The sequence below is a fragment of the Haliotis rufescens genome, unplaced genomic scaffold (genome assembly GCF_023055435.1).
Source record: "Haliotis rufescens isolate VD_foot unplaced genomic scaffold, xgHalRufe1.0.p SCAF_1, whole genome shotgun sequence".
NCBI lineage: Eukaryota > Metazoa > Mollusca > Gastropoda > Lepetellida > Haliotidae > Haliotis > Haliotis rufescens.
This window is the reverse complement of record NW_025963779.1, coordinates 14109832-14121931: the sequence shown is the minus strand read 5'-3', so window position 1 is coordinate 14121931 and position 12100 is coordinate 14109832. Positions and strand designations below refer to the sequence as shown.

The following is a 12100-nucleotide window of genomic DNA, read 5'->3' as shown; positions in this document are numbered from 1 at the left end:
ACATATTCACCAAAAGCTCTGGTAATGTTGCTCAATAGGTTTGCGCCAATCTCAAGTCATCCGTTCGTATCGATACCACCCAGCAGCGTCTATTAATCTTCTCTTCGCCATATGCATCACTGCACTGAAAACTCCGCTTCTTGTTTCAGCATGAAACTATAATACAGCTTTCGACCGTAAGCTAACAATAAATAATTCCATCACATATATGCAAAGCTAAATTATTTATAACAATTGCGGGCTCACTTCGGTGGGCCAGAAGCCTTTTCAAAGATAGCTGAATGTTACTTGCTTGCAGATGCTTGTGCCGAATTTTGGACAGGTGCGCGACACTCTGTTGAGGCACACCCCATGAGGCTTCCACACGTAACACAATTACCCCTAGCCCACGTGCACCAATGGAACAGTAACGACAATGGTTTTAGCCAAATCAATAAGGCACCAATTGTGCTGTAATATGGGCCCGTACACACAACCGCTTAAAGCACGATTGAGTTGACGTCACAAAACGGAATTGTTTGATTGGCTGCAATTTAGCGTTTATATTATGCACAACGCATAGATAATGTGTGTGCTCTCTCCCGGCAGGCTGAGAGTGTAGAATGGGGACGCAATGTTCCGTCGGAAGCGCGTATGTGTCTCCTTAACCATCTCAAGATTCAATGTGGGAATAGCCTGGCGATGGATTAATGTTAGCTCGGTGGCAGAATAACAGGAAAGTACAATGATTTTAAGGAAGTAACCAGCCAACAGAACAGCTCTGTGCGAGTTAGAACGAACGACTGTGTCAGCTTTGCGATTATCGATCTAACCGACAAAGCAATATGTCATCCAGGCGTCCATCTCTCCCCCCCATGCCGGACTTGAGTCATCTGAGCGAAGATGAGCGGAAAATCATTGAAGATGTCCTCAAAAGACAGAGAGAAGAGGAGGAGAAAGAACAAGAAGTTATCAGGTGAGAGAATACCTCCATTACAACCAGAAATGTATAGGAAGTATGCTCGCCATTTTGGATTCCGAAATGAGGCTCGCCATTGCTAATGCTGGTCGTTTTAGTCAAATATGCATGGTTATCCTTTTCGAATGATATCATTGCTGCGTTCATTGAAATGGCACATGCTTTCTGCTTTGAGAAAATATTATTATGCACGCAGAACGATAGTCCGTTAAGAAAAGAAGCGCTAGCAAACTTGCGATTCATCTCACTTCCACTTCTAAATAAGCCACTAGGTTTGGAATACTAATTATGATTTCAGCGTTAATATGCTACCTTTCAGTCGTGATATAGGATTACATATGTGAATATTATCATTTGTAAGGGTAGCAGCTGCAAGATGTTTGTGTTAGAATAAGCAACGTATTGAAAGAAGCAGAGAAAGCAAGAAAAATATGCACTCAAGGCTCGACACGAGCAACTGACAGCTCAGACGCCATATTGCCCTCGCTGTTGGTTAATGAAAATTTCGTATACCGTTCACTTTTATTTGCACATTGTACAAGATAATGTGGATATCAAACTGATATAAATAATATGGTAAGAGTGTTATGCATGGTTAAAGAACTGAATATACATTAGCAGTACAGAGGAATACGAAACTATAAACATGTTTAAAGGGTAGATAACTCTTGAGCACACTGGGGGAATAGCAGACGACCCTTTTGTGAGTGCGAGAATCATAACAATGTCACTAATTTGACGCTCTTGGGAGTATTGCACTTTACTGGGCACACTTTTTCGGATTTCAATTAGCACTGAGTGGAGGATCGAACTCGCGTTGCCAGCTTGATGCTAAGTTAGGCTAATGAGTAATCTAATTGGCCAACACTTTACCATGGGACCATGGGCGCTATCACAAATAATTAGGCTTGTGCTCGTTTACGAAGTGATCAGCACTGAAATGTTTACATTTATGCATATGCGCAATAGCAATTTCTCCTCGAAACTTGAAAACAGTGGTTGGATTTTACTAAAATAACATTGGATTATTTCCTTAAATGAGTGAGTGAGTTTGGTTTTACGCCTCTTTTAGCAATATTCCCGCAATATCACGGCGGGGGACACCAGAAATGGGCTTCACACATTGTTTTCGGCCTGACGAGTGAACGCTTTAACCACTAGGCTACCCGACCGCCCCTTTCCTTAAATGAGATACAGGTCTACTCCTTTTCCCCACTCACAACCACCCCAAAGTATTGTTTATTTATTTGTTTGTTTGTTGTTTACCGCCACACTCAACAATATTCCAGCTATATGACGGCGGTCGATCCACGCAATTGGGATATGATGACATGCATCAACCAAGTCAGCGAGCCAATGATTGTAAAGGGGTGCTTGATTGGCAAGTGGTGCCCAATCCAAATGATCAGAAAGGGGTGCTTGATTGGCAAGTGGTGCCCAATCCAAATGATCAGAAAGGGGTGCTTGATTGGCAAGTGGTGCCCAATCCAAATGATCAGAAAGGGGTGCTTGATGGGGAAAGGGTATCCAAGGCTAAGGATAAGTTAGGGGTAGCCTACCCTAACCCTTTCAGAACTAACCCTAAGGATCTAAGAGGCACACAGAACCTGTGAAGCAAGCGACACAGCTGGCAGTCTGAGCCAATTAGCTCTAGAGTAAGCTGTTCCCAGTAAACTACAATGTTGCCACGTTCTTTTTGTGGACCTGTCAGGCAATATGGTATATTGCAAAACATGTTATTAAACGGTGGGGTGATAAATGAAGTTATTTATTGGTGAAGGTGTGTTCCTACAACTCATAATATTCACTTTGATGGTTGGATGTTTCATGAGACCATATTTGTATTGCATAGTCCGAGTTCACCCATAAAAGTAAATAAATGTTCCCAACAAGTATTAATTATGAAGTTTTAGATCACCACCATAGATGAAGATTACTGTGCCCATAGTGACTGACTGAACTGACAATATTGCTACGATTGCGAATACCGTATGATGGGACACAATGTATGATAGGTATACTGTAAATCTGGAAAGTTGTGCACTTTTAAATTATTGTGAATGGCTTACAATAACTGTTACTGTCTGGATTATTTTGCTACACCCTGTTGATGAGATTACCAAAGATTAAAGCTACTGTGCACATGCTATCTTTAAAAGTGGATGCGGTGTGATGAAATGGTAACTCGGTGTCAGTCAGTGATTTTTAGAAAATAGATACATGCCTTGTTGTAATGGACTAGGAGGATTGGAGTAGTTTGTTTATCTTACAGCATAGACTGGCTTGCATCTGTCTTGACTACTCAGTGACATGTACGCAACTTGTCAAGATGTTTGCAGATTTGTTAACTTTCCTGATTAGCAGGGCTGTTAATGGTTAAGATTCACTTGCGTATTCGGTGAATCAAACTGTATCCATTCATGAATTGAATTCATTATTCGTGGTCACTAGAATCGAATATTTACGAATATGCAGTCATGTGCATTTACATACTCTGTACCTAAAAATATCCATAAGAACATATTACATTCTTTACACTCATATATTTAATTTGACAGTATTGTGGTCACTGATCATTGTCGTATTTGAGCAGATACTAGTACCTGGATAAGTGCAGTATGTGAATGTATAATATATTAATAATAAACCAACCATGACGAATAATTTATGTTGTTATTTTTCATTGAATATAACAAATAATACATCAACTGCTGTCTTGTTATTGTATTCATGAAATAATATTTGGTATATTCGTGATACGAATCATATTCGCCTAATAGTGTATTCGTTGCAGCCCTACTGATTAGACTACTGACACTCAGTGACCATGCGTATTTAAGGTAACAGGGTGTGAGAGAGAATTTATTCATGTTATCATGTATGACTGGTTTGACAATGTGGGGAAGTAAATAAAAGAAATATGCCTCCTTAATTATTGTTTGTTTGTCGTTGGTCTGCCAAAATAACAGCATCATGAAACTATTGTGAGACTGTGTCACTCGCAGTTTTCACAGTACTTTCCTGCTCACAAATCTTTCCAGATTTACAGTATACACAGGCGTGATAAGAGCCACATTTAAAACAAAAGGGAGGGTCCAAAATGCAGGAGAATTGGACTTCCTTCCACCCTTCTCCCAACACACACAAACACACAGAAATTACAATTAAAAATGAATACAATTCTCCAATGTCTGTAGCGATATCATTACAGAGATTTTATATAGGTTAATAATCTAAATGACAGGCAAATTGTAAAGAAAATGTTTATATTAATTTTGGATATGCTTTAGCAAGACATTCACTTCAATGCAAAGTATAAAATTCTTGTTAGTTTTGTGTCCTGATATCGGTAAAACACAAGTAACCTTTGCAAATCTAAAATATTAAGTATTATTATGATTACTGGCATTTTGACATTTGCTGTCGACTTTTAGCCAAATATCTGAGAACGCCTTGGTAAAAGCCTTCATTTGCAGCTTCAGAAGAAAACGTGTAGTTCTTAGTGCACTGGATCATGTATCATACAGTGGCCTTACTATAGAAAACATTGTATTGTAACTAGGTGTTTTGTTGGTTGTGGACCGCCTCCGTTAGAGCCCGGAGAGCGGAAGGTCCGCGTCATACCAAAAGATGTTAAAAGATGGTACTTGTTGTCACCCTGTCTGGCGCTCGGCATTAAGGGGCTAAAACAAGGACTGGTCGGCTCGGAGTCAGTATAATGTGTCTGAGTGGGGTATTCATGTTAAACTGTGGCATGGTATCTCAGTGAGCTAGCACTATAAATCGGCATCAGTCCGGACTAGTACAAGCAGCCACACAAACACACACACGTACATGCACGTCGCTATATAAGTGCAATAGTCTTGGACGCGACGTTAAACCCCATTTCACCTCACCTTTGTTGGTTGTGATGAACAAGCAGTGTCAGAGGAGTTAAAAACTGAACAAAGAAAATAACAATAATTATTTCTGTCTTCTCTGTCTAAGGTTGAAATCTGTCAAATATAAGTTTGGAATTTGTCCATAGTACTGTGGCATGTTTCAGTGACCTTGAGCCTGGTGAGGATTCTGGATTAGCATAGGTCCCCAGCAACCTATGCTTATCGGACAAGATGATTACATGAATGAGGTGGTCAGGTTCAGTGACATTTTGTGTCATCTTATCCTGACAGTGTTGTCATTGGTCATAATATCAATCATGGATCATGCTGCATAAAACATTTAATGATAGATAACAGTAATGATGCTACTGGTATGTATTTGGTAAGTAACATTTTCTGCAAATCTTTCTGTGGTCACGGAAACACAGAATTCATCTGGAACTGATAAGGACTTCAATATTTTATTTGGTAGTCACAGTGAAAATTGTTTGCCTCATGTTTGCCATGCAGTGATGAATTGACATATTTGTAAATTATCTGCATTGGTTTGTTAATTATAATTATAAAATTTATTAAGCTTGGGTGAAAATACTCTGGAAAAGTTAACAAGTATCTTGGTAATGTAAAGAACCTAACATTTAGCAGGCACATATGAAAGAGACAAATATTATTTTGATGTCATGTGAATCGTAAGCAGCCTACGTCAGACTGTGAGGTTTAATTGTTACAATAATGTCCAATACCCTCGCCATGTGTTACAATACCTGTCACCTCATGTCATTCTCAAGTCAATATGGTAAGCCTCTCTATTGTTTTGTTGTAAGAGTGAAATGATAAATTTTTGTATGATATGTTCATTATGAATAATAGTATTTGAACATTTGAATGACTAAAACATGGTATCAACTATGATGATACAAGCAGCGTTTTGTTTGTCAATACCAGTTTATGATAGTTCATTGTTGTATGTTGGGTGTGTTCTTAGCATAAAAGCCATTGAATAAGTAGCTTGTTTGTGCTTCAGGGAAATATATGACCCGCACATTACAATTGAAGCCCACACAATGTGCAATAATGTGGAAGTACGTAAATGTTATGGAAATTATGCTACGCCCATCATAGGAAGCTTGATTTTATGCAGGTGTTTACTGGCGTGTGTCCAATATTGGAATGGTTTGGTATGATAGTTATGAATGTTCGACACTTTATGCGGTCATGTGTTATGTGGTGGTAATACACATAATAATAACACATGCATATCACAAATACGGTACAATGCGATTGTATTAACTATGTAATGGCAGGCAAAACATTGTTTTTTATTTGAGTGTTGTATCATAGAGAGATGTGTTGGCGAAATGGCATTACAAGATGGTCTATGCCTCAACGAATAAAAAAACGTCATTGCCAGAGAGTAAACAGTTTCAATTATCCGTGGGCAAAATAGCAGACGAATTGTTTGAATGGATCTCTGTAAATCGGTGATGACAGCAGCTGGTCGCAAAAAGGGTTAGCATGTAAGTTATATGGAAAAAAAATGTATAGATACACTTAGGGAGAAAAAGGCAATGAGGTTTTGGACAGAGAGAAAATAGTTTACCAGTGTTTAATGTCTGTTGAGAGGTCATTTCTCAAGTGATCAGTTTGAATTTCATTGACTTTTGATTGACCACACAAAGGCAGGACATTATTTGGCTTACAGTTTAGAAATTAAGAGGCACTATGGAGGTATTGTAGATTATGCACCAATGAGCCAGAGCTTTCCCCTCTTTGGTGGTTAAATGAAACACTGCACATTGTTTGTACTTGTTTAGGATGCAAAGGTTATTTACATTTTTGTCATGATCATTGATGAGAAATGTGAACAAATGTTTTACTGACTTTGAGATTTGTTGGTGAAACGATACATTGGTCAGTGTTGGTGCACCGGTGCATCTTGAGTTTTCATGCAATGATATGATACACGATACATTTTTTTCTGTATTGATACAAGACGATACTCTCACAAATAATAATTACAAATAGTATGACAATTTCTGAAATAACCAGGGTCCCGTTCCACAAAGCGATCTTAGAGCTATGATTGTCGTAAGCCTATGTTAAAGTATGGGAGTTACGATCATCTTAGCGCTAAGATCGCTTTGTGGAATGGGGCCCAGGACCATTGTTCATCAAGATTTGGGTTGGGAGCATTGTCAGAACTTGCACAGTATTAAATGAATGCCCTTCATATTGTCCCATTGGGTATTGGCTAAAAATTATATTGGTTTAAAAATTTGAAAAAAGTATATGCCTGGTTTGCTGACTCAGGGTCTGTTGTTACAAAGTATGGTACATGAATGGATTGGTCTCTTGTCAGTTATGTTTCTTGGGCAAGGTGATTCATGAGTAGGCTTTATGTTGTGCAGAACAGGTTCCTCTGCTCATTGGGGACTCAAACAGACTTGGGAACTAAATTACGGTCTATTTCATGAAATTATCACTTATTTACTAAATGATAAGGACTATCAATATGCTCAGCTTCTGAAATTGAAGAATATTGTTAATACTCAATCACTCTAATAAATTATTTTTGCTCAGAATAAAACTAATGCTATTTCGTGCAAAGTTGAATATATTGGTATATTTTGGTAAAACTAAAAATAATCACTAGGAATTAAAATAACCAGTCACATAAAATGGTGTCTTTCAGCTTATAAAATATTTTGATATGGTTTCAATTGGCATTTTTCTGCGTATGAAGGCAAAAGATTATCCAGTGTCATACAAAGTTTCATCCTTTTGAAAAGTTGAAGATAACTGTGCTAATTAAGCAAACATATTTGTAAATGATCAAATGTCAAATTGTTCGAACATAGAAATTCCTTTATCAAATTATGAAAAAAATATGTTCAGTTTAACATTGTTTAAGCTCCAAAGTGTATGCCATGTTTAGAAAGATTCCAGAATATCAGTGATAGAGATTACTGAATCATTTAGAGACCCTGGTTCAGTAATAATATAAACCTATTCCCGTTTATCATGTGTTTTTTTCTTCAAATTTTGAAGTTCTAAAATATAGGATATCGTTGACTTCAATACTTATATCAAGATATACACAGCTTATTTCAGTTGTCAATGTGTTGTATTCATATAGTTATCTTGAAACAAAATGGTCAGCATTGGAGCATTATTAAAATTGACAACAGAAAATATTTAATGCCAGATGTAAATGCAATTATAGATGCTGTTTCATGGATAGGTACATTTACGAACAGGTGCAAGTTGACCCTGTCCCTTACCCTGCCCCTGCCTATGGACAAAAAGTTGTCACAGTTGCATCAGAGAGAAAATTGGTATGTTTGAATGTACTTACTACAAGCGGTTGTTGGTTTAGCAATGTTTAATTCCAAACAGGTGTGAAGGACAAAGGTCCTCATTAAATTGGCTTGTTCATATTGTGCTAATTGGGGACAGGTGAATCACAGCTGAGACAGATGGTGTTGACAGGTAGTTCTATCAGGCTGTCTGCAGGCATACAGTGCTAAAGCACTGGTTGTTTGAAGCACTACACAATAGGTATCATGTCATATATAAATTTGTATGTTTGTTTGTTGTTTATTCCTGCCATATGACTGCTGCATTTAATACTTGTGGGGGGCACGGGTGGCCCAGTTGTCTAAGGCGCCGCATTTGCTGTGCAGAGTTGCATCCCTTGGCTACGCCAGAAGCCTATGATTGTGGGTTCGAATTCCGGTTCACCCCGATTATGTTTCTAGGTTCGTCAGCACCATACCCGTGCTCGTGGGTTTCATCGAAGTGGTAAACGTCTGAGACCTGCATCACTTCGGGCTTTCCTCCCACATTAAGCTGACACGCCGCGATACAACTGGAATACTGTTAAAAGCGACGTTAAACCAAACTCACTCACTCACTCACTCACTCACTAATACTTGTGTCACTGCCGTCTTATAGCTGGAATATTGCTGAGTGCGGCATTAAACAACATGAAACAACTAATACTTGTGTCTGGACCAGACAATTAATATTGATGTTATGAGAATGTCCCACGCCATTGAGATAGGGTGACATGCAAGTAAACAAGTCAGAGAGCCTGACCATCAGATCCATGTACAGTTGACACCATGATTTCAAAGCTATGGGATGTTTTTACAACACATAACAATGACTGACCTGTCATATGATACCATAAATTACAAAAAAATGGAATTCACAGATGGAAAAAGTCACCGATCTTCGACTGCTTCTTTCGAGCACCTGAAAGTTGTATTCCATATAGAAAATCTGAAAGACTAGCGACAAATTTGAAATGCTGTCTTGTGGAATAATTTTGGTAAGCAAAACAAATTATTCCTGGGTTTATTAAGACAACTGTCGAACAGCTTGATCTCAGTTACAAAGTAGAAACAATTTGTGGATAACAACTATTGTAATAATGACATTTTGATAATCCTTATACCATTTTCCTTATACCAGCTGTATACTGTTGCTTAATGGCGGTATAATGTATAAGGATCTATTCCGGAACATCACTGTTACAGTATAATAAATCCATAAATTGTGCCTACTTCGTCAACTTCTAAGAAATGCCTATCCAACAGTTGAACTCAGTTTACCTAATCTGTGTCTGTTCTTAGAATCAGCCTTTCTGTTAAACCTATGCCCAGTAATTACCGATTGTGAAAACATAGTTGTTGCATCTCACAAGGCAAGGTTATTTTGAGATCATTGTAAAACATGTTGAAACTGATCATTACTGCTTGCCCTCAGTTTACAGAATCATCAAAGACAAATATTAGAGTGTATGTTTTAGCATTGGTTAAATAAGAACTCATTATTAATGTGCTTTCAGCTGTTCAGTAATTATTGTTTGTACTAAGTATCGGTAAGCTGCAAAATGTGTGCACATTTGAATCATTTAAAATATTTCAATTGACTTTCGAGATAAAAATACAAATTATATATTATGTAACCAATTCTAGGTTCTGAGACATCATGTGAATGTGAATCCCAGAGTTTGATATATAAGTGCAGGTTTAATTATACTGGTATAAAGAGACATCCCAGACCTTTGGTTCAAGATAGGCATGCCATTCAAGAAAGAGAAGTTCCACATTAAGGAGTCTACTGCAGCCAACTCATACAACAAGAATAGGTTTCTGAAGATCTTTTTCTAACCCTGAATCATATCAGGGAAGTAAAAGAAGCTTCACTTTCAGCTGACCACGTATTGTTTGTGAGGTTATTCTGGTAACCTTAAGAATAATTTCTCCTTGACATAACCCAACCCCATCCACCACCCCAAATATGGATATTCATAGAATTTTGACAAATATGACTGTTACTGTCCCTTGGCAATGTCTGTGAGCCCAAGAAGCAGTTTGTCTACCAACATGCCTCAATTCTGAATCCAGATTATCATGTATTATGAACATTTGAAACGAATTAGCCTGCCTTGGGATAATCATGATAAAGGAACACTTCAGACAGCTCCAGAAAGGAAATGAATAAGATCTTGAATGAAGTACAGATGGCCCATCTTATTGCCTTCTCACATGTCAAAATACATGTATGTGCATAATCAGGCTTCATGATCAATGTTACGTGTAAAAACAACCACAGCTGGAGCAGCAAATAATATTATGTTATACTGAAATTATTCCTCAGTTTGTTTACTAATCAGAAGCCATGTCTGAACAAATATGCTGTAAAAATAATATCTGTAGTAGTAAAGTAAATACACCGTAAGCACCAATGACTTATTTTAATATTATTCAAATCACTGTATATACATGAGCACTCCATGTGTACAATAAATTGTTTGGTGTTTGATGCCACCCTTTGCCTTATGATCATTGTAAATAATTCAAATATTCAAATAATAAGATTGAAATAATTTACAATCTAAACACTGCATATGTGTGAGGTTAAAGAGAAACTATAGTCTTATATTCACTGTTCTTGTGTCAGTGATAAATTGCAAGAATAACTACTAGAGTTTTTATGCCATACTGGGAAATATTTGTAGGGAATGATTGATCCTATCTGTGCATGATTGTATTTACATAATCTACACATACTTAACCATGTATAACATTTTAGTGATGGAAGAATGGAAAAATTCCTAATGTTAATAAACAAAATATTTTATCAGAAACGCCCAATATTCAATATGTCATGTTAAACTACCATAATTATCCTTTGTCTGTAAAATTATAAGCTGGGATTCCTGGGAAACTTGTCTGATTCTCCAAGCTAGCCGATCATGGTGTTTCTTTCAGTATTATTGAACATGATAAGACAAGTTTATGCAATGGTTGGCTGCGACACGGGGCATTATCCCCTGGCTGATGTATATGAAAGGGAGTCCGAAATCAATAGCTCATGACTTAATACAGTCAGCAGATCACCTGATCTTGTATCCCATATGTTGCATATTTACTTGTACAAATTTACTGGCCCACTTCTGTGCATATTAGATACCCATCTGAACAAAGTTGTTGAGGTTTTCTTCTGGGAAGAAGGCTAATAAGAGAAATATGGGTTGCACAAATGTCTGAGGGGGTTTCAGAAGTAACCTGTAGCATTTATGTAGGAAATTCTATTGATTATTTTGAGAGCCATCATTGTTACTACAAATGTTATTAGTTTAGCAATGGTTTGGCAATTATATGAGGCTATATGAAGCACATGAAACAGAAGGGATGATAATGCACACTGTCACACATGCTTTAAAAACGATGGAAATGCCATGATCACACATGCACAAGAAGGGATGATATTCACACTATCACACATGCACAAGAAGGGATAATAATGCACACTATCACATGCACAAGAAGGAATGATATTCACACTATCTCACATGCACAAGAAGGGATAATGATGCACACTATCACATGCACATGAAGGGATAATAATGCACACTATCAAACTTGTACAAGATAATGCACACTATGACATGTATAAGAAGGGATGATATTCACATTATCACATGCACATGAAGGGATGATAATTACACTATCACACATGCACAAGAAGGGATAATAATGCACACTATCACATGCACGTGAAGGGATAATAATGCACACTATCACATGCACAAGAAGGGATAATGATGCACACTATCACATGCACGTGAAGGGATAATAATGCACACTATCACATGCACAAGAAGGGATAATGATGCACACTATCACACTTGTACAAGATAATGTACATTATGACATGTACAAGAAGGGATGATAATGCACACTATCAC

The 12100-nt window shown here is 37.5% G+C and overlaps 1 protein-coding gene across 10 annotated transcripts in view; it reads left to right on the top strand.

Moving 5' to 3' along the window:
* The first annotated feature begins 448 nt into the window (after positions 1–448).
* Positions 449–12100, top strand: part of LOC124148564 (regulating synaptic membrane exocytosis protein 2-like) — an 84373-nt gene continuing 72721 nt past the window's right edge. For 7 of the 10 annotated variants that reach the window (XM_046519797.2, XM_046519747.2, XM_046519738.2 and 4 more), the window contains exon 1: positions 449–955. In XM_046519797.2, the coding sequence (XP_046375753.1) occupies positions 825–955 (131 nt within the window). In that variant the 5' untranslated portion in view covers positions 449–824. The remainder of the gene's footprint in view (positions 956–12100) is intronic. The other 3 variants (XM_046519765.2, XM_046519774.2, XM_046519756.2) reach the window with 1 other exon arrangement.